This window comes from Suricata suricatta, chromosome 9 (assembly GCF_006229205.1).
Source record: "Suricata suricatta isolate VVHF042 chromosome 9, meerkat_22Aug2017_6uvM2_HiC, whole genome shotgun sequence".
Classification (NCBI taxonomy): Eukaryota; Metazoa; Chordata; class Mammalia; order Carnivora; family Herpestidae; genus Suricata; species Suricata suricatta.
In genome coordinates, this window is record NC_043708.1 from 109,826,980 (window position 1) to 109,854,167 (window position 27,188).

At 42.7% G+C, this 27,188-nt stretch overlaps 2 protein-coding genes and 2 long non-coding RNA genes across 5 annotated transcripts in view; 2 read left to right on the top strand and 2 right to left on the bottom strand.

Annotated features, from left to right (window-relative positions):
• REC114 (REC114 meiotic recombination protein) overlaps positions 1-2,792 on the top strand; it is a 112,145-nt gene extending 109,353 nt beyond the window's left edge. Inside the window, exon 6 of the mRNA XM_029952554.1 lies at positions 2,532-2,792. Within this exon, the coding sequence (XP_029808414.1) occupies positions 2,532-2,696 (165 nt within the window). The 3' untranslated portion in view covers positions 2,697-2,792. The remainder of the gene's footprint in view (positions 1-2,531) is intronic.
• On the bottom strand, positions 31-1,269 carry LOC115302622. Its single transcript, XR_003913562.1, has 3 exons — positions 1,185-1,269; positions 245-351; positions 31-129 (listed from the first exon to the last, which is right to left on the bottom strand). It is a non-coding gene; the product is annotated as an uncharacterized LOC115302622 (long non-coding RNA).
• The window catches only part of NPTN (neuroplastin), a 72,508-nt gene continuing 48,110 nt past the window's right edge, over positions 2,791-27,188 (bottom strand). The window contains exons 5-9 of one of the 2 annotated variants that reach the window (XM_029952552.1): positions 17,166-17,299; positions 12,118-12,391; positions 5,268-5,289; positions 4,353-4,427; positions 2,791-3,810 (exon numbers count right to left, since the gene is read on the bottom strand). In XM_029952552.1, the coding sequence (XP_029808412.1) occupies positions 4,367-4,427; positions 5,268-5,289; positions 12,118-12,391; positions 17,166-17,299 (491 nt within the window). In that variant the 3' untranslated portion in view covers positions 2,791-3,810; positions 4,353-4,366. The remainder of the gene's footprint in view (positions 3,811-4,352; positions 4,428-5,267; positions 5,290-12,117; positions 12,392-17,165; positions 17,300-27,188) is intronic. The other variant, XM_029952553.1, reaches the window with a different exon arrangement.
• On the top strand, positions 7,155-8,050 carry LOC115302623. The gene is made up of 2 exons (XR_003913563.1): positions 7,155-7,282; positions 7,621-8,050. It is a non-coding gene; the product is annotated as an uncharacterized LOC115302623 (long non-coding RNA).

Sequence of the window (27,188 nt, forward strand, 5' to 3'; positions counted from 1 at the left end):
TCCATTTAATTTCAGAAATGGGATTGAGAACTGTCATAAGACAAATACCAATGTGAATCTGGAGCCAGATCAGTGATGGCTTCTGTCGTGGCAAATTTCCGGTGCTAAGAAGTTAGGGTGTCTGGAAACCTGGGAGGATTGAGCCTCGTTACCACAGACTTGCTTTCAGACACTGTCCTCTCCCCTTGCAGTTTGCTGTTACCAAAGAATCCCACAAAACCTGCTCCCTCTAGCCCCGGGTTACCGGACGCCCGGCTCTGCTGGGCGCTGGAGGCCTGTCCGCTCCTCGCTGTGCTCCCTGCTGCGTTCACAGCAGCTCTCTGGCCAACAGCTCGTGCTTTCCCCACAGTTCTGCATGGAAATCAATATTTAAGGATGAGTTTTCTTTTTAATGTATTTATTGAACTGTGCTAACAGTGGTATAAGAGAAAATATGGGTGTTTTCTCCATCTGGCTTACCACTCAAAATTAAATAGTCCTACAATTAAAAATTTAAGACGATTAAATAAGAATTCATGTCTCTTTTAAGTTAATGACTTAGCAACCACAAAAAATAAAAAATTAAAAGCCTCTTTGTCCAGCAGCAGGACAAACTCCATAGTGCCCCAGTTGGTAGCCTCATATCTGCACTGTGGTCAGAGGCTGACTGAACGAGTGGCTGAGGAAAATGGGAACAAGGCGGGGTGCGGGAGCGGCCTCAGGAAAGCCCGGACGCGGCGTGTTGACACAGTAGAGCCACGGACGCGCCGTCCACCAGCTCGCAGCTCAGACAGGTTCCTCATTTGCTCTAACCTTGTGGACAAGTTGTCCCATGAACATAAGTGCATAAAACATTTTAGGAACCAATTTAGCAATATAGATCAAATTTAGTATCTTATTACCTATAATTCCATTTCAGCTACACAAACATACACAGAAGGATGCTCTTAACAGTGTTGTTGATAGTAACAAAATTGGAAACAACATAAATGTTCACTAAAAGGATACTAAGTGGTTTTGCGTGTGGTATAACCACAAACGGGATAAAAACGCAGTCCAGAAAAGCGGTGTGCAGCCCTGCTGACATGTAAAGACCTTTGTGATGTATAACGTCTTTAAAGGGGTTAAAAAGCAGCATGGATTATTTAATTTTTGTAGAAATACAAACACACACACAAAATAGGTTTGGAAAGAGAGACACTGACCTGCTAACAGTGGTCTCACTGGAAGACAGGGCTCCATGTTCCTTTCATGTTCTTCTTTCTACCTTTAAATAGAGTCTGAGAAGATGGTATGAATTTATTAAAGTAAATTTCTATTACAGTTTCTAGAGAAAAATCAATTGTACACACACCAAACCATGCCATCCATAGAAAGGGCATAAAACCACCTTAGTCGTAAATATGACGACTAAGTCAAAGCAGCAAGTGTAGACAGAACACCGCAGGGCTGGAGCCCGCCGGATCACAGGAGACTGGATCTGCTGCCGCCGTTATCTTCCAAAGTGCCAAGCACAATCAGACTTTCCTTTGAACTCTAGTGTTTAAATATTGGCAACCTAGCTGGTTTGGGTTTTTTTTTTTTTTTTAAGTTTATTTTGAAAGAAGATACTGAGCATGAGTGGGGGAAGGGCAGAGAGAATCCCAAGCAGGCTCCACACTGTCAGCACAGAGCCTGACACAGGGCTCAATCCCCAAACTATGAGATCATGACCTGAGTCAAAATCAAGAGTTAGGACTTGACTGAGCCACCCAGGCACCCCTCAGCTGGTTTTAAAACACTGCAAGTTACCAGAGAAGACATACAGGTGGCAAACGTGAAAAAATGCTTGACATTAAAGAACTTCCTTTTATGACATTCTGGAAAAGGCAAAGCTACAAAGTAATGGAAGGCAGATCGGTGGTTGCTTGCCCGGGGTTGGCAGTAAGAGTGCAGGCAGCATGAAGAAATTTTTGGTGGGAGGTGGGGAGCTGTGGGAATGTCTGTGTCCTCACTGCGGTGAGAGTTACATGCTTCTCCCTGTCAGACTTCATGAATCCAACTGGAAAGAGACATGAGTGAGCTAATTATGTCCTTTGGACAGTGAATTTGTGACCACCTTCCACATGGTGAACAGCTCACATCCATTCGACATTTTTTTGTTTGTTTATTTTTGAGAGAGAGAATCTGAAGACAGGCTCTGAGCTGTCGGCGCACAGCCTGATGCAGGGCTCAAACCCACAAACCACGAGGCAAAGCCAGACGCTCAACTGACTGAGCCACCCAGGCGCCCCTCTTTGACAACTTTCTTATCCACCAAATGTTAACACAGTATTCACTAAAGCAGGATTTTAACTTTGTAAATCATCTCATTAATTTGAAATGCTTAAGGGTAAGTTTATCTCACTTCCTATGTGTAGTCAGAGACATTATATAAAGGGAACCCTGTAGAGCTACTAAATACTCATTTTTGGTATTTCCCTAGTATTTCCTTAAAGCAGTTTTTCTGTGTTCCGTTATTCAGGCCATTGCTTTTGGCTCTAATTGCTAATAATCTATCTGAAATCCCACAGTCTCTCCTGGTGTCGGAGGAGCTGTCCCCAGCCCATGAACAAGCTGCGTGGGACACAGAAGAGTTAGGCCCCTTTCTACGCTTGTGCCTCATGGACCAGCATTTCCCCGCATTTGTGGAAGAGGTGGAAAAGGAACTTAAAAAGCTGACAGGGTTGAGAAATTAACACTCCGCATACATATAGAACCAAGGAACTTGAAAGTGCTGAAAAGGTGCTTCCTCCTAAGATTAGATACAAGAATAAAGAGTATTATTCCAAACACCTTTTATCAATGTTTTATTTTTAAAAACAGTGAATCCACTTTTTTATACATCATTGCACTTCAACACACAAAACACAAGTACATGCATCTACGGTTACACACCGCATGAGAACCCTGCTGGGTGAGAAAATCTACACTCAACCGTTTTAAATCAATGTGAAAAATACAGTGTCAACCCCAGAGGATAACTAGTTGCATAGAATACCATGCTATGACATTTCAAGGTCATTGAAAACAAAAGGTAAATTATAAAAGTTCGCCTTAATTGAATGTACAGTAAGGTTCAAAACATCAGTGCAAAAGGATTTCAGAATTTACATGATTTAACAAAAGAGAAAAAAATCACTTAAAAAGCAATCATACATATATACTGCAATTCAATATATCCATTCAGTGGAGTGTTCCAGCTTTTTATCAAAGTCGTAGGTTAAGCCCTTAAAATTATAGATTTCAGTTTATATTACTCATCTTTATGTACCAGAACTGCACAATTTCCTCATCTGACAACATACATAAGGAATGAATATCAGCAGCTAAAAAATGAAACAAGCATTTATTTTATTTTGGATTTCTCCCACCCCCAAAAATATAAATATATATTTATATATATTTATATACTGTATATATCTGTAGGTTTTGCTGTACTTTACAAAAATGTTACCACTAGATGGCAGCAGTGCATTTTAGAGCTTTGCCAATTTAACAGCTGCATTAAGTAAAAAATGGCGCATGCATGATCCGATCCTCATGGGACCTTTCACTTCTACTTAAATATTTTAACAAAGGGGGGAAAGAAGCAACATTCACAGCACATCAAGCCCAAAATAGTTTACACCTTCTACACTGAAGCATTGTTTAAAATGTACCTGACTAGATCACCCTTACAGGAAAGGCTAAATAAGGCATGCTTTAGACAGTCGTTTGTGGTGCTGCTCACTTAAAAGGGGAGAGAACCAAAGAAGTCCAAGCAGAAAATTTAGCAGATCATGTTGCCACCAGTTTCAGGAACCTAAAGATCTGTGAAGAGAAAGTATTTGGAAATTAAAAGGGAATCTGCACTTTCACTGATGACTATACCAAATCCCACATAAAAGAAAGCTTTGGTCAGACAGCACGCTCAGGGATGTGGTGTGAAATTCTGATCTCCATGTGCCTGCACGCAAGGCACTCTGGCCCAGCCACCATTCTGGCCTTGCCCTCACAAGCCAAGTGGAATTAACTGGCCTCTGGGAATAATCCACCTAAGGTGACAGTTTTTACCTTTTTTTTTTAAGATACAGCTAAATAGTGGTGCAAAGTATGAATTTTGAAACACCATACATATTCTGAAATGGCACTTATATAAATATGTGGAACACCACAGCTGGAAATGTTCCTTCCCAGCTGCTGTACTGGATGGAGGGCAGACCGACCTCGTTCTATCAGCATTAGCAGCTCTGAAATGAACTAATAGATCCTACAACATGCCACCAACTACCGAAGAATAATGTAACAAGGTCAACATAGGCAACATTCATTTGCATATAATTTTTAAAATTTCTAAAGAAGGCCATACTTACATCGTAAGCAGTATTTAATTTGTGTTTCTCTGGCGCAAGTTTTTATCTTTGTGATTGTTGGTAGAGTTGGTTTTCCTTTGGAGGAAAAATTGCATTGTAAGAGTTAAACTCAAAATAGCAACTCTTGAAATTATAACACATGGAAATACAGGGATTCTTTCACTTACTACCATCCCTGGTATCGTAAGAAATTTTACTGCACAACATCAGTCAATAAAAATATTCTTTGTGTAAAGTGTGTACACATCTTCAGTTAATCCTTTTGATTCCCAAGGCAGACAATAATTCAGATTAACTTTCCATCTGATTTACAAACTGTAATCTAATTATTATAAAGGTGTACGAATAGTAGTTTCTTCTCTACTGAACACCAGTCTCTTCCCAAATGATAAAAGATATTTACATACAGGCAGTGCTATGCCCTCTGGCACGTTGCCATTTGGGGCATGTCTGCCTCTTACTCCATAGTCCCCAACTAGGAGAGTCAACTTATCTTGGACTGATTCAAAATTTGCAGAACCATCTGTATTGGATACATGCAACTGTTAATGGAGCCAGACAGCTTATCTAGCTTGAAATAGTGCAGCTTGAAATTAACTTCTACAAAACTGGAAGTCTCTGATATACTACTGGTCATTTCCCCCATACTATCAATTTAATTAGGATGTGCAAAATTTTAAACAATTTTTTTGCATGGCATTCCTCTTTATATTGTTACTGAAAACAAAACTGCACAGCCTGTTCTGGCAATCAAATGGCTGTCAGCTCCATGTCCGTGTAGCTAGGGAGTCTAGTCTACACTACAATACTCATATTCACTCACTGGCTCCCCCACAACCTTAGCTACCCCATTCAGTTACACTGCAAATACAAAATAAAACAAACCACTGAATCAACGTCCAACAAAGTACTTACATTGGCCCAGCTGGTTCATCGTCTGTAAGGTATTCAGTGTTTTAATAATCCATTGAGAGACAGGAGGAGAAAGGAGAAAATCGTGAGACTCTACATAAGGATTAAAAGGAGAGCAAATGGCAAGTGGCAAACATGGCTATTCATAGCATTTATTCAAGGCCATTCCATCTGGAGGTGCAAAACACTCATGGAGTTATTACTTCTAGATTCGAGTTTTTAATGGCAGGTATGTTGTTTCAATGGTTTTAGTTGACACTGGGAATGCTTGTCATGAAAAACTGCAACTGTAGCGGACAGACAGGCTGCGATATTATACTCATCTTGTCCCCAAGTTCCAGTGGTTCACTCTTAGATGAGAACACAAACCAACATTTCAGTTGTAAAATCCTGCTGTTTGTTTTCTTGTGGTGAATGCAATGCATGGCTCAATCCTGCAGTGTGGATGGATGTGTATGTTCTATAAATTTAGCCACACATCCTCACTTCTCCAAAGGACACTGTTCCTGCTGGTTTGTAATCTTTAGGAGAGTCTTTAGTCTGGCGAATGAGGTTGAGGGAGAGGAAGCCACAACAGTTCAACCTAATACTGGGTCAGCCCAGCTGGGCCATGCCAGCACAAGTGAACGCATAACCAGAATATTCTGTGATACATTAGGGAAAGCTGAATAGTGGTGACGTCCCTCTAGAAAAGACTTCAGACAGAAAGACAGCCTCAACCCGAGCCCTGGCCAAAACCAGAACCCGAATCCAGATGAGCCATGAGATATATATTTTTTTTAAACCAAACGGCTTATTACATTATCTGAGTTTAGAAGCCTTCTTAAATTGGCACTTCATGATTCTGATTTATGTTTTTCTTTCCTGTTTCAACTAAGGGCAACTTGCTCCCCTCCGAGCAGGGCTGTACATACATGGGGAGGGAACAAGCAAGTGCTCTTAGTTTTTCTGTTTTACACCAGTCAGGTAGACTAAATGATTCCGAACAGTTTGGTTTCACTGAAGGCTTCTGGAAAAACTCTCAGCAGGATTCCACAAGGGGGCTTGGTGCACATGAAGCAGTTATGGAGATTACAGTCTCAGTGTAGGCATCTGCAGGCGCACACGTCAGGAGTAATGTCTGTCACAGGGAGACATTGCTCCACCTGGTCCTTCGAGGCAACGGAGAGGCAAAGCCACCGCCAGCACACACAGTGACTGGAGCAAAAAAAGATTAAAAAAACAAACAAACTAACCACAAGTCAATGACTTCTCAGCCAAAACAACAGGCTAGCGACACACCAGTGTCCACAGGATTCTACTATTAACAGTACACTATTGAACAGGTACGAAGAACAAACTAAGACTCAAGGACACCCGAGACATCTGTGTGCTGTGTATGCAGTGAAGATACACGAAGACATACCAGGACTGAGACGCATGGGCCCAGCCTAAACCTACCCTCGCCACAACACCCAGCTGCTCTCAGCATCCCGGCCAAGCCAGCAGCTACATGCTAGGAACTAAGCACTTCAGGGACTTAAAGGAAAAGACACAGGAGCAAACAGGGTAGTTCTAGTGCTCTGGCTGTGCACCGGAAGACACAAAGTTCTAAAGATAACTGACAAGAACACCACCAATCTACTCCCAAGGTGAAAAAAGCAAGGGCGGGGGACATCGCGATAGCCAAGCTACTCTTCTCAAAGCGTGACGCTGTCGGCACCGGCCCGAGCACCTCACACGCAAGCTTTCCTTTCGGTGGTGGGGGTATGCCCTGCTGTCCACCCAGTGGTGTTGTCTTCCAGCCCGACAAGCTGGTAACGTGCAAAGGGCCACCTGTTGGGGTTTTAGCAACAGCGGCTCCGGTGCAGCTGCCATGCCGCAAGTGGGAGCGGGCGCTAGTCACAGCAGTGTCTGAGTCTCACTTCATTTCTCTCCCCAAGTCCACCTGCACATTTGCAAGCAATCAAGAAAAGAGCCTCGTGTCTCCTACTGTCCTGGACTGAGTCACTGTCTGCAGCACCACTCTCCCTTTACAGGTCAGACAAAAAAAAAAACCCCAACCTGACCCTAACAGGGAAATCAGGAGAGGGAAAGAACAGAACTACAGAAAAAAGGGTACGAAAATCAAAAAGTAAATGAGGATTGAACAGCAAACTGAAATCCAAATTAGTTGTGAAAGTGAATGAAGTAAACTTGAAGAAAAGTGTTAACATCATGAACTGTGCATCGTATAGACTGAAGCGGAGATTAAACAAACTCCAAAAGCATGCATATCGCTCACTTACCACCATGTTTTAAGGGTTTGATGCAATTGAGGGGGGAAAAAAAAGAAGTCATAGTAACCGACAAATATCAACATACCCCAAACCCTCAGGCCAAAAGATAGCTGCTTAAACAAGGGCTCCTCTCTTCACCTGGGCATTGCTCACAACCACTGGCTAGATGAGAGGAAGAGGACGGGAGAAGGGAAACAAGATGCTTCTGGAATCCACCCAGGAGAGTGACGTTCCTGGTGGGACTGCCGTCTTCCCAACCAGACGTCCTCCGGCCCTCAGTCCCCTAGATCACACGGCCGCGTCATCGGGAAGGGTGCTCTGTGATGCCCACTAAACAACGGGTTACCTGACATGGTAGCACCTCCAAAAAGATGGCTTTCCAGTCACAATGACCAAGAGGGGGCTGTCTGGTCAAAGTTCCTTTTTCCCTGCCTTCACCTCACTGAGGATGGACTTTTAGTTTCTAAACCTGCTTAAATTTTGCCTCCTCTCAGCGGAATAGCATTAAACCAGAGAGTGATTAAGTTACTCCCAGTTTCCTTTCATGTTTGGTCCCACTGTAACTTCTCCATAAGGTGGTGTGTTACTCAGATGACCCCTAGCGAAGATACAATGAAAGGTGTGTTTTGCCTATCATTTTAAAAATCACATTTCTTTGCCAACATTCCTGGCTTATGTAAAGCTTCGTATTCCCAACTGATAGGCTTTTCAAACCTCACAATCGCTCTTAACTGTAGAGTATCTAAAAGAGTTTGAATACATCAGAGCCACTAAAAATGGTCCCCCCAAAACCTCAGCTATCTTCTCCACCAGTAACTTAAAAGAGTACCTTTGAACTGCTGATGAAAATTATCTCCCTAACGTGAGAATAGAAAACTCTTCTGGATGCCCCCACTGCCTTTCTTAAGTCAACTCCTATTGTTTTCACGTGCAGTCACTAAAATGTCCAGTAGACAATGGCGCAGGTTCTGCCTCATCTCCCCAGGTGAGTGGGGAGGGGCAGGCTAGGAAGCACACACTAACCCGTTGGCTTCCATCAGCAGAGAACCAGCACAGAAGGTCTGCTCCAAGCATGTGAGCTGCTGGATGGGTGGGAGGCTAGGGAGATACTGGCTGGACCCAGTCTTTTTAGAAAATGATCATTTAATGTATTTAGAGAATGTAGTCACGAGATGAGTAAAGTGAAAAACCAAAGCCCTTATTTGGCTCCATGATTCATCTGTTCCTGAAAACCCTGAAGGTAAAAGGTGATATGCAGATGATCTACCTAGAAGACAACCAACCTACTGGCCACTGATCCTTAAAGAAATGACAGGGGCTTTAAAGGGAGTTACTGTGAATTTTGCTTATAAAATGTTCTGAGTAGACTCCAGACTAAGATACGGAGGCCTTTTATTGTTTTCCTCCCCCTTGTGGAAGCAGCTAGACCTTACCCTAAACATTTATAATGTGAGAATCTAAAGCAGTATTTGCTTTTCTGGTAAAGCATACTTGGAGTAAACACTCTAAGTTCAGATTTGTGCATGGGTATAGTTTTAAACTTCACTTAGTGCTTTTCTGATAAGGGGCTGTGTTTCTAAGAACTCACAGACTACTCAAATATGAGTATTATGAGTTTTACATGAAATTTTTTCATATAAGAAAAAGTTCAGTAAGTCAGAAATAAATCCTAGGTCTACCCTGATAATAAAAAGTAGCAATTCTGGCAGAGAAAGCATGTCAGGCATATTACAAAAATCCATTTTTACAGTGGCATAAGTAAGTCAACAGCCACAGATGGCTATCTGATAAAAATTCATCACCTCTAACACTCCCGATTTGTATCGGGTGGAAGGTACTTCTTCATTCATTCCACAAAGGAGTGCCTGCATCTCTATATGTAGACCTGGGGACAGGGTATGTGGGAAGAAAGCAGATGAGGACACTGCTCTTACACAGATGCATAGGAATTGAGGGGAAACTGGCTGGGGAAAAAAGTCCCAGCGTTGAGGAAAACTCACTGAAGAACAATCAACTTTTTTTTTTCCTTTAATGATTAATTCCAGGAGGACAAGAAATAAAGGGGCATAGGAGCAGGGATGGTTTGAGAGAAGGAGGCAGACAAAAAGAGAAATCTCTGAGATGGAAATGCTGGAGCAAGGCAGGGAAGTAGAGATGGAGAATGGAGCCTGGGCCGCGCTGGCTGTCGGGAAGGGAGCAGAGAGGCAGTGAACACTGCAATAATTCCAGCATCCCAGTCTGCTGCCCCAATTCAAGAACAAAAAAATAAACACTGCTTGCGTTACATTTCTTCCAAGAGATCGGAGCAATGAGATTTTAGTTTGCACTTACCCACGTCTTTTATGTAGGATTCATCCACGGTCTAATAATTTAGCTTAAAAGAGGTAGCTTCCCTTCAGGAAGCCATTCAGAAGATTTGCTGGCCACTGAGGTCTCCTCTACTCAACTGGCCACCACTTGAGTTCAACGGCCATGGAACTCTAGCTCTTCTAAGACAGTCGCTTCCCTGGGCAGGTGTCTGCACTTGGCAGAACCAGTACTAACCATTTCTCAAATCTAACCCAAATGTCCTCCAGACACGCTGGGAGAGTCACCTGGTAAAGTGGCTTCCGACGAGGAAGACCAGAACCTCTGATGGGGACAAGCTAAGCCAATGTATCCCTGTGCTGAGAGAGCAGCAGCCAGCCTCATCATCTTAAAATAAAATATCAAGTTATGAAGCCCATCTTTGCCCTTTCCTACCTGATATTTTGCTTCTCCACCTTTCCAAAGGGAAGGCGGAGCAAGGTGATACTGAGTAAAGCAAAAGCATTCTGAGGGAACAAAAATCCCTTTGCAGGACTGAGGCATAACTGCTTCTAAAGAGCTGTGCTGGAAATACAGACAACTTCCCTTACTCTCAGGCCTAAATATAGGTATTCTGCCTTGGGAGTTCTAATTTATAGCAGGAAAGAGAAAAATCTAGAAAAAAAAGCATTATGCATATGGGAAACCCCAAGAATGCAGTTCACCTCGTAGAACAGCAGTTCTGTGCAGCCAGGGGAAGAAACGTCAAAGTCCCGGGGGCACACTGCTGTTGCAGGGAACCAGCTGGCATCCGCCTCACTCCTCCATCTAGCTCACTGCTGCACGTACTCTGGGAGGGGTCTGCCAGGGCTCCCTACATGTGTTGTTAGTTTCAACAACGAATCTTTTCAACAGCCTCCCTAGAATTCTCCCTTCTACTTAGGGCAGAGATTTGGAGGTGCTGAGAAGAAAGGAAAAGAGGGGAAGAGGCTGTTGTTCTCAAACATGGCCTTCCAGAGAGGCTGATGCCACCGGCATGGCTCTGGGCTGCAAGCCTTCCGAGAGAGCAGCAGACCTCCCTTAGTATTCTCCACAGACACACATGGTTGGGGCTGCAATCCTGCTGGTCAGCTGCAGGGCCAAGGACAACTCTGTGGGGCGGGGCACGGGACCACAGTGCACAGGCACAGGCCCAGAACAGTCACACTGGAGTTGGCATCCACACTATCACCCAAGGCGCACCTCTACTGAACTTGGGCACACACCTTTCTCATCTAGTCAGTGATGGACAAGTGGCCAATTAATATGCTGGTGACCTTACAAGACAGGAGGGTGGGGAGCTAGTCAGAAAGCTGAAGGTACTACTGATACAAGTCTCCAGCAGGAGTTGTCCCCTGACTGTAATCCCTGGGTTAGAAATGGAATACCCATGACAAAACAAAACAAAACAAAACAAAACAAAACCAAAACCAAAACCAAAAAAAAAAAAAAGATTTCCTAGGAGTTTTCTAACATAATCATGTCCCAAAATCTAAGATCCTTTTCTTTCCAGACTTAAAAGTTCACTGTAGTCCTACTGCTACTCTATCCACTCCCATCTCTGGCACTCCATCAGGCTGAGGGTGCCGCCCTGGGGGCATGGGCTCCAGGTGTTACTGCTTAGCTATCTCTATCTTAAAAGTTGTGGGGGCGGGGGGGCGGGGGTGGATGCATCAGACTCCACGATTTTGTCCATGAGACAGACAAGCCAAATGCTAGGTGCCTGCTTCACCAAGAAACTTGAAAACCTATCAAAAGGACCAACCAAGGGAACCAAAGGCTGGCTTGTTCCAATGGCTTTTCTCAAGAACAATTTGACTGGACTGGGTCAGTTACCTACAGGGGCTACACGAGGCAACCAGGTGACAACCAATTAGATACCTTAAATCTGCCTGAAAGGCCAGGTGGCCTGCGATCTTGGGGTGGCTTCTAGGCTTGACTTGGATTCTCCTCAAGCTCAATCTGCCTGTTGATCTGTATTAAAGGAGGACAGAGCTGAACAAAGAGACTGACAGCTGCCCATTCCCCACATGGGGCCTGAAGGGCAGATGGGAGTGGGGCTTGGAGAACACCCAAATGGAGGGGCAGAGCTAATAATTATAGCTCGAGGTGGCTAATCTTAGGGGTAGGGATTAAGGAACCAGTAAAAGAATTTTCTTCTCTCCTTTTGGGATTGAACCCCAACATTCTTATAGTCCTCTTTGGGTGCTTGGAAACCATCCCAAGGAACCAACCCCAACATTATAGCTGTTTTGTAGGGATGCTCTTACCATCAGGAACTTCATCTGGCCTCTTCCTCTTCTCATACACAACAATGATCACCACCAGGATGATGATTTCAGCCAGAATTCCCAAAAAAGGCCAGAGGGGGGCCAGGTGGCTCCGTACCCTGAGGATGGTGACAACGGAGGCAGAGCCAATGGAGTTGGTAGCATTACATTCATACTCGCCAGGGTCTTCTGTGATCTGGAGATTCATGATGTTCAGCTCAGTATAATTTTCCTTGTTGATGATAAAGAAGCGGCCAGAAGTATTGACAATGTCCTGCTCAGAGGTGGAAAAAGGGAAGACACACAAAAGTCAGAGTAGTTTAGTCTATGTCCAAGATAAGGTGGCACTGTTCTCCATTTTTAGCAAGACCACTGGCTGGGCTAAGGGAGCATTGTCTAGGACCATCTTTGTCCAGGGAACTTGTGAGCCCTTCATTACTAACTTCCTTTCAATAACAACAACAACACGACATCAGTAAACTTCTGGTAGAGCCAGGCTAAGGCCTCCCTCGCAGATGGTCCTTCAGACTTCTCCAACTTCTATGAAGTAACCAGGAGTCCTACCCTGTAGCCTCAGAAAAGACCAACTCAATCTAGGAAATGCTACTTCAAATACCATATTCTAAGAAACCATACCACAGGAAGAGAGAGGAGGAGGAGGGGTGTGACCTCCACGGTCAGGCATATATGCTAACCTCAGGCCTGTCTGATGACTTCAGAGTCGGCACATCTACTTCATGCTTGGTGAATTATGGAAAATCTCCTTAAACTTCCTCCAGAAACAACACTACAAACTTGCTCCTAGTGAGAGCACAGAAATTCGTAACTGCCCTTTCCGTTCAGAATTACAGGGTTAAAGAAAAGTTTATTCAACCAATCAACTATTTACTAATGTATGCTACATGTCTTATATCCTAAGAGGAAGGTAAAAGAGGGAAAAGTAGAGCACAAAAATGTACAAGAAAATTGGCCTCAAGAGGGAACCAGGAACCAGACGTCCAGAGGGATGGTCATAAGAACGTGACAAGAAGACCCAACAGAGGGTATGTATGGAGTACTGTGGGGTAGAGTGAGTGGCCGGTGCCAGAGAGAGTCAGGGAAGCTTCAGAGAAGAGGTAGCTTATGCACTAGATTGCGGGGAGGCGAGGGAGGGGAGTGCTCCAGGCCCGTGTGGGAAGGCGGAGGTGAGCGTGACGAGCAGGGCTCTGGATGGAGCTGGGACAGGCTTACAGCACAGAACCCTTGGGGTAACCGCTGGGGGAAAATGGACTCACGTACCAGTCGTTACGCAACAACTAAAGCATACGCAGAAATAGCAGAGAGGAAAAGGGGAAGAAGATCCCCAGAAGGATGTCTAGCGATAGCACACAACCATGCCTGTAGCTGAGGGTGGGTACGGCTGAAATGGCAAACGCAGCTTCAAAACAAGTTACCCCATAAAGCTTCAACTCGAGGACTTGGAAGGCTGCCAACTTCTCTCACCCCTGCTCTACTGGCTCACTAATCCCGTGTTTTTCACTTACAATCAAAAGTGATTAATGTCTTCTTTGATCCATTGGCCTTCACTGGGTATTTTCTGAATACCATTATAAGCAAGAAATTTTAACCTTTTTAATCAATGCATAATAAGTTATTGAGTGAGGACTTCTCCTATTGCTACAGGTGAAGCATCAAAGGTATCCCATATTCTTGGATGAAAGTACAGCGTAGGAAACAGAGTCAATAATACTGTAGTGACGTGTATGGTAACAGATGGTGTCTACACTTAACTGTGGTGAGCGCTACATTATGTACAGAACTGTCAAATACTATACTATATACCTGAAACTAATGTAACATTATGTCAACTATACTTCAATAATAAAAATTTATACATATATATATATATTTACGTTTTTAAAGGATTCAAATACCATTAACTTGAACTTAGGAAGTGTTCACATACATTATAACTGATAGTGACTGATACTTAGGTTTCAGCATCAAGACCGTCACCTTAGTCATTAGATGTTCAAACCTTCTACAGTGTTTGTCATTTTCCATCTCATCTGTCAAGGACTAAAAATATATGTAAGCTTGCCATCATATAATTGTGCTTCTGGCTATATTTCCAGTTTTTGCTTCATTCATTTTGAAACTATACTACGTAGTGTAAAATGATCATGATAGCTTTGTCTTTAGCATGGATTAGTCCTCTTATCGTGATAAAAAGGAAGTCAGTTTAATCTTTTTAAGTATTTTTTAATATTGAGAGAGAAAAAGTGAGTGTGTGTGTGTGTGTGTGTGTGTGTGTGTGTGTGTGTGAGAGAGAGAGAGAGAGAGAAAGAGAGAGAGAGAAAGCACAAGCACAAGTGAGCAGGGGAGGGGCAGAGAGCCCAATGCCTGTCTCAAACTCATGATCATGACCTGAGCTGAAGCTGGACGCATAACTGACTGAGCCACCCAAGTACACTGGTTTAATGTTTTTTATTTGCAGTTCACTTTCTGTGATGTTAGTATTTCCACTTGCTCTTTCTTTTTATAGAATTTCACTATATCACTGTCCATCATTTTCATTTTAACACTTCTGTATTATTTTGTTATATGTGGATTATCTTTTAAGCAACATATCATTATATTTTTGTTTCTTAAATCTGCCTTCTAATGAGGATACTTAGAACATCATATTTAATACTACTGTAATTTTTACATTTATGGTCAGAAATTATGATTACTTTTTAAAAATTAACCTATCTCTTGAAAAAAAAGGTTCAAGCAAATTGGGGCAAATAGTCCTGCTAAGGCTTACTAGAGGGAGCCCGTCAAGCTACCTTACCCCTCATGTCATCACCACATTAGATGGGATTGGAGGTGACAGAAAGAGAGTTATACTTGGCACTGCATGCAGCTTTCCACCCTGTAGCTGAGTGGAACAGGTGCCAAGAGAATCACTCAGACTGGGGGTGCCAAGAAGAAAATCTTTTTCCAGTGGGTATCTGTTTAGGCAGGAGACCTGTATAGGCAAAGTTGCCTATACTCCCACCATTTGAAGAGACTTGATGTTCATGTTTCCCTGAGAGGGTCAGTTGCCTTCTATGTGACAAGACCGCAGCAGTAAAAATCATCTGTGGCCAGAGCTAAGCAGAAAACAGAGGGATTCATTTAGAGCAGACCTCTCCTATCTGAGAACTGGTCTTGTAAGAACTAATACAAGTCCTTACAAATTCCAGGATCTGGACGCCTGCCACTCAGAGGCTAGTTTAGTTGAGGCCACAGCAGCAGCATCAACCAAGAGCAGGCTACAGGGTAAGTCAGATGAGGGATACCTGTCCTCCTTCCTGCTCCATACAGAAGAAAGAAAAACCAGAAGACAGAATGACAATCCTCTGCTCCCCTTACAGCCTAGGGAGAGGGAATGGGAGAGAAAACTGGAATTTTAGATAGGACTGAACTAAACTCTTTAAAAACAAAGAGGTCCAAAAAAGCTATGGGATCTGTCTAGAAAAGGGATCTATACTGAAATTAGTGTGTCTAGAAGAAAAAAACACAAAGTATTTTAGCCCTCCATCAAGTTTAGGCTGTTGGACAAACTGGTTTTTCAAAGGCATCAACCTAGAAATTGCTTTTCTTTTCCCTAACCCTCTTTCCTTAAAAATTTTGTTTCCCAAACGATTCACAGCTTCAAAGGAAGAGGAAGTAATATTTGATTTCAAAGGTTTTTCACAATATAACAGATAATTAAGAGTTCACGGGCTTGAGAGGCATCTGAGTGGCTCAGGAGGCTAAGCGTACAGCTTTGTCTCGCGGTTCTTGAGTTCTAGCCCCATGTCAGGCTCTGTGCTGACAGTTCAGAGCCCGCAGTCTGCTTCAGATTCTGTGTCTCCCTCTCTCTCCCTCTTTGCCCCTCCCCCGCTCACACTCTGTCTCTCAAAAATAAACATTAAAAAAAAAAAAAGAGTTCACAGGCATAAGAAGAGATGAAAATACCCACTGAGGAATCCCAATCTGCTTTGGCAGAAGGTCAAGGGCTCTCTTACCCAGATACCAGGAGAGAAATGGGCATCTGCTTCCCAATACTTTGAAGTATTTTGTTGACTTTTCAGGACCTGCTCTGAAAATAACCTCTCCCCTTCCTCATCATAACCCCTTATTAATGGGTTTCTGAAATCTACCCATCACTGTTAATGTTACAGTCCTTATCACCACTTGACATATTATTGAGAGATCAGAGTGGGAAGAATTATGGACTTGAAATAAAAAATTGGATTTGACCCTTCCTCAGTTTTGTCACTAATTTAACTTGATTAATAATGCGACCTTTCCGAAGAAGCACCGTAAATTATCTCCAGGGTCCCTTCGGATTCTGATGATTGACCATCAAAGAGGATGCCTGAAAAGTATAATGCTGGGCATGCAAGGCCTGGGGACAGAAGGAATGTATGACACCCTCTCTGACAGAAAGAGAGACTGGCCAAACATCATGAAATCACAGAGAGTGAGAGCCTAATAAATATTTGAGTCCCCCAACACCATCAAAAATCATCCCACAGATTGAAAAAGATGTCTTCTTTGACCCTTTCTGGAACAGATATTGTCAGATTTCCGATGTCTCAGGCTGCCCTTGAGCCTCATCATGTCGCCCCAATTCCTAATCAGTACTCTCTGTGTCCCAGGAATATACTAGTAATTGCCCTCATTGCCTTGTCCTCCCAAAAAACAAGAAAGGTATGTTAAGACTACACCAAAAACTATTTTCTTCAGGATAAATGGACTAGAATAAAAAAACATTTAAGATCGGGGTTAGCTCTTTCAACTTCCTGTCTTGAAGACAAACCAATCTAATCGCTTAGCAGACAGACAGCTTTAACAGATCATGTAGGGATTCCATGCTGGATAGAGACTGTCAGTGACCTCCCAATTTGTAATATAACCATTTATAACTAGAAAGGGTAAGGCCATGCCATTATGGCAGGGGTTGCAGCAACTGGTCCAGATGTTGATCTCCCCAGGAGAAGCTCCAGCAACCACAGAGACCCAGGTATAGAGAATCAGGGCTGCCTCCTACTCACCATGGGCATACCATTCTCCTTCCTGCGCCAGATCCACTCTGGGTGCGGGTAGCCAACTGACTTGCAATACATCATGGCATCTTGCCCTTCATTCTTGTTCTCGCTCCGTTTATGGCCAGTGATATCAGGAGCGGCTGTGAGAAAGAGTGTTGAACAGTTATCATGGGAGGCTATTCTGAAGAGGATACAAAGGCCCCACCTACGGACTCAGAGCCCTGCTTCTAATATAGCCAGTCTTTAGGCCCATCCTCATACTTATCTTTGATAACATGTGTTTCAGGTCAGAACAGAGCAATGGAATCAAACCATGCCCTACCTACCACCCACCAAAGCAGCCAAAGCAGATACCAAGATTACGATATGTGAAGTTCTGCTATTAATGTAGGTGGTTCTCTAACCTCCTAGAAGAGGAGTCACAGGCTCAACTGCCCTAAATTAAGACATCCTTTAAAAAAAAATGCAAACAGAACCTATTATCATCTCCTCTTCCAGTCATGGTGTTTTTATGCCGGCACTAATAACAATTATGGATTATACTAAATGTCATATATTCCCTTAAGGAAATGAGAGATCCCTAAGGTCAAACACTTAAAATCAAGTCAAAGACTGCAAGGTATATAAAAACAATGAATGCCTGGAGAAGCTATCTGATGACTATTGATGGGCAAGGCTCTTCCAGGAAAGAGGGAATCCAGCAAACTGGTCTTCACAAGGGGAAGAAAGGAATAAACAGGAAATTCAACCAGTGTCCCAAGAGATTTTATTAACAGTTTAAGAATCTGACCTGTACACCTGATTTGCAGTAATCTCAATAAACCCAATCTTGGGGGAATTTCTAGACATGTTAGACGCTGCTGGTCTTCTCTGCTTTAAGGGATCACTTAGGGAGAAATAGCACCTGTGGTTTAAAAATTAGGTAAGTTTCAAGGATCCAAGAAGCCTGAGATGGGGGCTAATTCTTTGAATTTAGCCTCCTTTGATCTTCACAATATTTTCCACCATATCTCACCAGTTATAGTAATGTGGAAGCAATAAAACTCAAAGTAGGCCAGATATCACATAGTTGGCTAAGATAAGAATCAATAGGTCTAGTCCAAATTCCAGCTTTGCTAGGTCTTCAATTATTCTGTACTTCATTTCTGCACCCATTATCAAATGGAGGTAATTCTAGCCCCTGTCTACATCCAGTAAGGATAGGTAAGATTTAAAACACTCATTTTGAAACTATAAAAGCCTGTACAATTGTATTATATCAGGGGCTTATTCCATGTTCCCCCTCAAAAGAGCTGGGTTTTTTCTTGGCTTAAAAATAATCCAAAGTCTTGCTATTTCTCAGACTGTGCTTCCAAGGCCACCTCCAGAGGCACCTGGGCAGAAATGGAATTAACAAGGTCCCAAGCTGTCTCTATAACCACTGCCAGCCAACCTGAAACCTGCTCAGTACTACTCAGGGTGAGGTGTTTTCTAAAGAGGATGTTTTAAAGGAAACACCTTCTTGTTTTTCTAGGTGAACTTCCTCACTGCAGAAGGGAGTGGGGCCAGGCTGGCTCAATCTTGTTGCCATTTCACCAGGTTTCTCCCAAAGCCACTTGGTTACTGCTCAGACCTACTGCTCCACCTGCTCACTCTTTCTCAGAGCTTTCTTCAGCCAGTAAAGAGTGAAAAACATATTCAGTACTCCAAGGAGCAAGCTCTGTGGCAATACACTAACTAAAACACCATCATGGGGAGACACAGCAAGCAGAGGACCACCTGGTTGTATTCATTCATGTATTTCATTCATCTGACAAAGATTTGTTGAGCACCCACCACATGCCAGATACATCATTGAGTGGGGGGTTGGGGATCAAGGTCTTTCTATTGAGGTGTATTTTGGCACAGTCATGAACATTGAGGTGCACACTCCCTCCCATATCTGTGGGAAAAACACTCCAAATAAAAGACAAAAAAGCCTTGAGGCACAGGTGTGCTTGTTATATACAAGAACAACATGGAGGAGTTTGGCTGAAACTCAGTAAGGAAGGCAAAGATGGTAGGAGATGAAACCAGAGTGAATGGAGCCCAGATTGAATGGACTTTGCAGACCACTGAAGTGACTGGCATTTAGTCTGAGTCAGCTGGAAAGCCACTGGTAAACAGCAAACAAAGATACAAATGTTTTACAGGCTTCCTCTGGCTACTATGTAGATGACTGTATAGAGATGAAAGTGGAATCAAGACCATTTATTTAAGGAAGCTCTTAGAGTAACACAGGCAAGGGAGAGGGTGGTTTGGATGAGAGCAGTAGCAGTGAAAGAGATTCTGACACATTTTATACTTTGAGTGAAGGTATTTGTTAAAGGACTGAATGAGGGATGTGAGGAAAAAGGAGTCAAAGATGACTCAAAAGTTTCTGGCTTGAATAATTATAAGAATGGAGTTGCCAGTTACTAAGATAAGACTACAGAAAACGCAGGGTGGTTTGTCATTAGCTTGTTTTTATTTTGTTTTTGTTTAGGAATGGAGCAATGGCAGTAGTAAAAACCAGGAGTTCAAAGTTTAGGACATGTTAAGCTTAAGATACTTCTTTAACCTCCAAGTGAAGTTGTCACGTAGACAGCTGAGTATCAGGTCTGGAGCCCAGAGTAGCCATCTAGGGTGGAGATAATAAATTTTTAGAAATCAGCTTATATATGACATATTTTTCCATTTTCCTTCTCCTTGGCCCCACAGAGAATACTCATTCTAGTCCAGTTATCTAACTAATTCCAATACTGTGAATTCAGTACCACCAGCCTTTACCTTGGGGACTCTTTCCGAGATTACACATTAGAACCACCCAGAAGACTAAAAGTCAATTTGGTTTATGGCACAACGGCCTCCAAGAAGTTGCTATTCTGTGCAAACTGGTGCAACCACTCTGGAACACAGTATAGTGGTTCCTCAAAAAGCTAAAAATAAAACTACCCTATGGCCCAGCAACTGCACTACCAGGTATTTACCCAAAGGATACAAAATACAGATTCTAAGGGGTACATCCACCCTGATGTTTATGGCAGCGTTATCAACAATAGCCAAACTATGGAGAGAGCCCAAATGTCCATCAACTGATAAACGGATACAGAAGACATGATATTTACACATTACACACACACATACACTGGAATATTACTCAGCTACCTAAAAGAATGAAATCTTGCCATCTGCAAAATAAGTCAGAGAAAGACAAATACCGTACGATTTCACTCATGTGGAATTTGAGAAACAAAACAGATGAACATATGGTGGAAGGAGGAAGAGAGATGGAAATAAACCATAAGAGACTCTTAAAGACAGACAACAAACGGAGGGTTGATGGAGGTGGGTGGGGGATGGGCTTAGATAAGTGATGTGTATTAAGGAAGGCACTTATTATGAGCACTGGGTGTTGTACATAGGTGATGAATCACTGAGTCCTACTTCTGAAAGCAACATTGCACTGTATGTTAACTAGAATTTACATCAACACTGAAAAAAAAAAAAGTCACTATTCTGAAAGCATGCAGACTAGAAGGCCAAGGCCTGAGGAGAGAGACAGGGATGGTCTTCACTCCTACCTTGGTCTTTTCATTCATCTACCTTGCTCTTCGACAGTGGCTTCTATTTACAGATATGAACACGGCCTTAAAGGCTACTATGCACAGAGACTATCTAGAAATTTAGCTACCACATCACACTTTGTTGGCCATATTTACATAGCATAGACCTACAGGAAAAAGTTTTCAATGGTTAGATCTGTTGCTGCTTTCTCCTCAGCTTAGCAAAGAATACTGAGTGAAGCCCTGATTACTCACCCCTGGGATGGTAGAAGTATCACTAGTATTCTGAGCAGAGAGAAAATGAAGCCATATCACTCTATCCTTAAGGGAGTGATTATAACAACTATCACTTTAGCCTTTGAATCAATGAAAAGTTTTTTCATTTCTCTCTTTCCCTTATGGTAACTGCTCAATCAAAAAGCATATCCTCAAATGGTAGTCACTCTTGTGGTGAACATAGCAGGATGCATAAACTTGTCAAATCACAAAGCTGTATACCTGAAACTAATGTGACATTTTATGTCAACCATACTCAAAGTTATTAAAAAAAAAAAAAAAAGAAAAAAAAAAAGAAAATTCAGTGGGGACAAAAAAGAAAGCAAGCCTGTTCCTGTCCCACCAGCTAAACCAGACAGTGCACCCACAGCAAGAAAGGTAACCAGTCTCTCAGAGCACATATAAGTACTGGTCAGAGAACAGAGGAGCCCTTAGGGCTCGGCATCCACCTATGGTAGTTTTCAAATTAGTCTCCAAATTCTTTGTTCTTCTCTTCAAAAGATGAAGCAAAACAGCTCCCTCCCCTTGAGTGTGGAATGGACTTAGTGGCGCAATTCTAATGAATCAAATAAGGCAGAGGTAAAGGTATGCAACTTTGGATAGTTCACAAAGCCACTGTGGCTTTCTCCTTGCCCTTTCTCGGATTCCACATTCTGGGGCAGGTTAGCTGTCACACTGGGAGGCCACTCAAACAGCCTATGGAAAAGGCCCATGCAGTGAGGAACTGAGCAACCGACAGCAGCCATGTGAGGCGGCCACTAAGGACACAGATCCTCCTGTCCCAGTCGAGCTTTCAGAAGACTGCAGCTCACAGTCACTCCACTAATCTGCTCTGTAACTCCTGACCCACAGAAACTACGAGATAGTAAGAGTTTCTTGTTTTAAGCCACTAAGTTTGGGGGTAACTTAACGACCAATTAAGAAGCTATTACCCCATTTACATAAAATGGAAAACTCAAGTTTGGAAAAGTTCTTTAATATCTAAAATTACACTGCTAGTTAATGGTAAAGGTAGAAACCAAATTCAAGGCTGATTCTAGTATGCTTTTTGTACTTTACTATATGGAAGGGAAATAAACCGAACTAGAAAAGAGTCCATAATAATAAAAATACACAGTATGCTTTACAATGTGCATAACAAACTGTCCAAACGTCATCTTCGCTTGTAGAGGTACTGGAACAATCCAGACCTGCAGTGTACTGATTTACCTGTTACAGTTTACTCCATACACAGTAACAGAAGTAAAAAAGCTCTGGACTTTAAGTCAGAGAAACTTAGGCTCTAATGAGACTATTACTCACCAACTGAGTAACCTAAGGCAGGTCATTTAAAGTCCTTTAAGTCATTTAAATTTTATTACTCACTTTTTAATATAGGAGTAATACACACCTCATAGAGGTCTTGTGAAGATTAAATTATATCTTTGTATTAACTGGAGCTTGGGGTCAAAAATAAACATATAAACTGAACTATTAGGAGTCAGGGAAAGGAAAGGCTAGGCTTAGACTATGGCCTTTGAGTTCTCAGAAATCAAAGAGATGCTGAATATTGTGTTCTCTGATTGCCTAACACAAACAGGACTTGTGCTTATAACTATAATAAGGTTTAATCAGGTCAGATACCGACAAATTTTGATTTATGGCCCATTTATTTACATTGGTTAACATGCCTTTACCTTCTATGGGCTTGCCACTTAATAAGAACTGCTTAACCAGGGTCTGTCAGTCTGAAGGTAGGTCTGAGGAGTCTGACAGCAAATATCTTACTTCCCTTTGCCCTCTCAGGGAGGCAAGGACTAGGTGGCAAGAGAGTAAGAGCTCACAGATCCACTTGGGAATTAACTGCCTCGTTAGTCACATACTCTAATGACATTAGTTGATATCCTTCCAGTATCCTAATGAATGGTAACACAGAGGTTCCAAAAGAGTCTTAGTTCCCCATCAACAACTAACCCAATTTTATTATCTGAGTCTGTGGGTGACACAACAAACTCCTGTTCCTCAATACCGTTGCCTAACCAGCCTACACTTAGAGCAGAACCTTCAGCTTCTGTCAGACAGGGGGCTGTAGAAAGTGTCCACTTAGGCAACGGTATATTCAGCTGAAGCTGATGTTAAATACAGTTAAGCACAATGGAGCTGAGAAAGGGGTCAAGGTATGGGGTTTCTCATATGCACTGCTTATTTGGGGCTCACTTTTCAAAGCAAATTCATAACCTCACAACTCATATTCAAAGAAACTCCATTTTTGGGGTCAATGAGTAAGTAGCCTGTTTCTAAGTAAACATACTGATTCCATATGATGATCTCATTGCTTCCTTTATGCAACCTAGGAGATCCCAGAGACACCTCATCTTTGCTGTAGGCAAAATTAAGAGGCTTGGATTAAGAAGACAGAGAGAACATCAAGATTTATTGTGGGTGCACCTGGGTGGTTCAGTTGGCTGTGTCCGACCTCGGCTCAGGTCATGATTTCACAGTTCATGGGTTTGAGCCCCACTTTGGGCTCTGTGTTGACGTCAGATTCTATGTCTCCCTCTCTCTCTTTCAAAAACAAACATTAAAAAAAAAAAAACAGATTTACTGTTAAGCCAAGGGCTAAGCCCAAGAAGCAATATGAGATTGGTCAAGATAGAAGCAAACTGAAGTCTCCTCTAAGACGGTGATTCTAACCTTGGCTATATACTATAATCACCCAGAATGCTCTTAATAAAGCCTGATGGCACACCATGTTGCCTACATATTAAAGCAAGTTTGAGAACCACTGCTTTCATACACTTCCTGGCACCAGTGTTTGAGACAAGGGGACTATAAGAAGGAAGTGTCCCCTAAGACAGGAGTGACTGGAGGTATAGGAGACACTGAGGTGACATTCTCAAAGTTGAGACGTTGACACAGCCACTACCATGAAGAAAAGAAGCTTAGAGATCACTTCCTTCAATAACCCAACCTCTCATTTGTATCCATATAAGGTAACCACAGACTGCTGGAGCCTTACAAGACCTCCAAGCCCATCTATCTCACCCTGCTTCATCACATGCTTGTGGAAGCTGAGGCCCAAGGAGGGAAAGCAAATGGTTAGGGCCATAGCAAGTTTAATGACAGGGCAGGCTCAGAATCCAATTCCTCTAACTCTCAGTCTAAGGTCTTATAACTGTTATATGCTGCACACAGTAACTGGCTCAGTGCTTAGGAGCACAGGTGAGAACCCTCGTTCCACTCTCTACCTGTCACACCAGGTAAGTCATCTAATTCCCTTGAGCCTCCATTTTCTCCCCTGGAAAGTGGGAATAATAACAGCATTTCCATCCAAGAGTTGTGAAGACTATGGAGAGGACAAAAACAGCCGTGCACCTAGAATGGTGCCTAGCATACAGTTAACATGCAGTGTTAGCCATTCTTATTCTTAGTAATGAAGGTCAGGGTAGCACCCTGAAAAGAACGAACAGGTGTGGTTATTTGAGCTGAGGTTATCGTTCAAAGTGTTCTAGCAGCTTCAAGGGATTACTTTTCAAGTATGGGCAATTTTGAGTCAGAACCAGCTTTGCCATCAGTTCTAACCTAGAGGATGTCACAACTTTTAAGCAACCTCACCTACCAAACTAGCTGCCTATCAAACAAATAACCATGAAAACAATCTGCATGCTAAAGTGCCATACAAATGAGAGATGTATATTATTACCCTTAATGATATTTGTTGTCTTACCATGAGGTCCATCTCAGCCAATGTAAACTTTAATATATCACTTGTAAGGCCCCACAACAGAGGAGGAAACAGGGATGTCAGACAAGGTCACTTAAAGAGATTCTAACATTGTAGTCATAATATTAAAATACTCAGGAAGCTAAGAAGGATGGAGGGAAAAACAACATCTTTCACAAGAGGCCATGGCATGTTTGTTGCAGAGGATTTGATGATCACCAAAATTCTTTTCTAAAAACAGTAAAATTCTAATTCCTTGTTTCTTAGATTAATCAAAATAACTGATGATGAGGATAGAGTTTGGGAGTCAGGAAAGGGATTTTTTTTTTTTTTTTGCAAATTAGACATTTTATGAGCACATTTTTTTCATTTTAGAAAAGGAAGAAAGAGAGAGAGAGTTAAGAGTTAGAAAAGCTAAAGAATTACAGGAAGAGAAAGTTCAATACCTATCTATTCACAAATGTTCTCTAATTAAGGTTGTGGAGTCACTTGAAGACATAAGCCCTGAGAGTCAAAAAGCTGGGGAAAGAGACACCTCCCCAGAGTTATCTAAGTGGGTCCCCAGAGAGGCTGGGCTATGGGGCAAAGATCCCACTAAGGTCTAGTCATTGCTGTTTCCTGTCCTCTGGCCAGTCCTGCTCCATCTTTCACCTCCAGCAACTGCTCAGGTCACCTGCCAGATACCTAAGAAACGTAATCCTAAACAGTAATAGTATCTTCCTGTTTACACTGTGCCTCATCCTTGTCCTTTAAAAAAAAAAACAAAAGAAAAAAAAACCCTACTTCAGATGCAGGGCCTTCCCTACTACACGTAGATATTACCATCCTCAAAATCCTTTCTTGACAGGCTAGGGTGGAAAACACTGCCACCTCAGGTCTGTTCTAGGACATGCACCCCTCCGATTCCTTCAGCCTTCTTTTTTTCTCTTGCACACCACAAGTAACTCAAGATGTGCTGATCTGCTGCACAATGCCCAGTCCTGGCCTAGTATAAGCCCTTTAACCCCCGCATAGTGCTGAGCCCAAACAACACCCCAGGGAGGAAGTGCTGAAATGCAGTAAAAGTCAAATGGGAAAGAAAAGGACTGAGTGCAGAATAGGTGATGAAGAGATCTGTCTGTCTGGTGTAAATTCTATTGCCCTGACACACTGAGTTAGTTACACCACAAAGAAGACTCTCAAGAGACTCCTTTCAACAGAGGTCACTCATGTTCCTTAAATCTCTCTCAAGTACAACCACCTTTTACCTGTATTACTCAGCAGATTGTTCAAGTCATTATAGCTATAAAAAGGTAACTGTCTCTGGGGCGCCTGGATGGCTCAGTTGATTGGGCCTCCGACTTTGGCTCGGGTCATGATCTCAAGGGCCATGAGTTCGAGCCCCGCATTGGGCTCTGTGCTGACGGCTCGGAGCCTGGACTCTGCTTTGGATTCCGTGTCTCCCTCTCTCTGGCCCTCCCCGGCTCATGCTCTGTCTCTCTCAAAAATAAACAAACATTAAAAAAAAAAAATTAAAAAAAAAAAAAAGGTAACTGTCTCTTACCTCACCAAAGAGGTACCAAGGAAATAAAACCAGAGTTTATATGAAAATGCTTTGGAAACCAATCTCTCTTTCCCTCTCCGTTCCACCTTCCCTCCCTCTCTCTTTTCATTCCCCTCCCTCCCTCTCTCTCAATGCAAAGCAGTTTATGACCCAACCACTTAGCTTAGAATATGATCTGGGGGCACCCAGGTGGCTTAGTCAGTTAAGTGTCTGACTCTTGATTTCAGGTGAGGTCATTACCTCACAGTTCGTGAATTTGGGCCCCGAGTCAGGCTCTGTGCTGACAGCACACAGTCAGCTTGGGATTATCTCTCTCTCCTCCCTTCTCTCTCTGCCCCTCCCCCTCACTCACTCTCTTTCTCTCTCTTGAAAATAAATAAACTTTAAAAAAGAATATGATCCTGGGCCTATGGCAAATCTTTCTCAAGTTAAAGAGAAAAAAAGTCAAATGTTCAGTCTTTAACCATACTAAACTAATTATCACCTCAAGTGACATTAAATGTTCAGCTATCCTCTATCCAGGTGTTAGAGGACAGGCGAAGAAAGACTGGAATTCCCTGTGAAATTTCTTGAGAGACTAACATAACTGTCCAAGCTAATCACAGAATATGCTTAGGATTCTATGAAAGAGGATTCTCTTAAACTCTACTCCTTTAAAACCAGGCTATCACCACCTGCCCAATCTTCCTCACTGAACTGCTGTGCAGTAAAATGCTCAACAGTGCACAGCACATACACGAAGGTAAGATGCCACAGAACGTTTTCACTTCCTCTGAAATCACTCCTGCCTGCAGCTTCCCATTCTCTGCCCCCTGGCCCACTACCTCCTATCTGCCAAAGAGAATGTGAGGAAAGATGCCTCAGGGGCCTCTGAAGCCCACCTCTCAAGCAGCCAAGCCAATGGGAAACCTCCTCTGTCTCTACTCCTGAAAGTAGCACTTTCA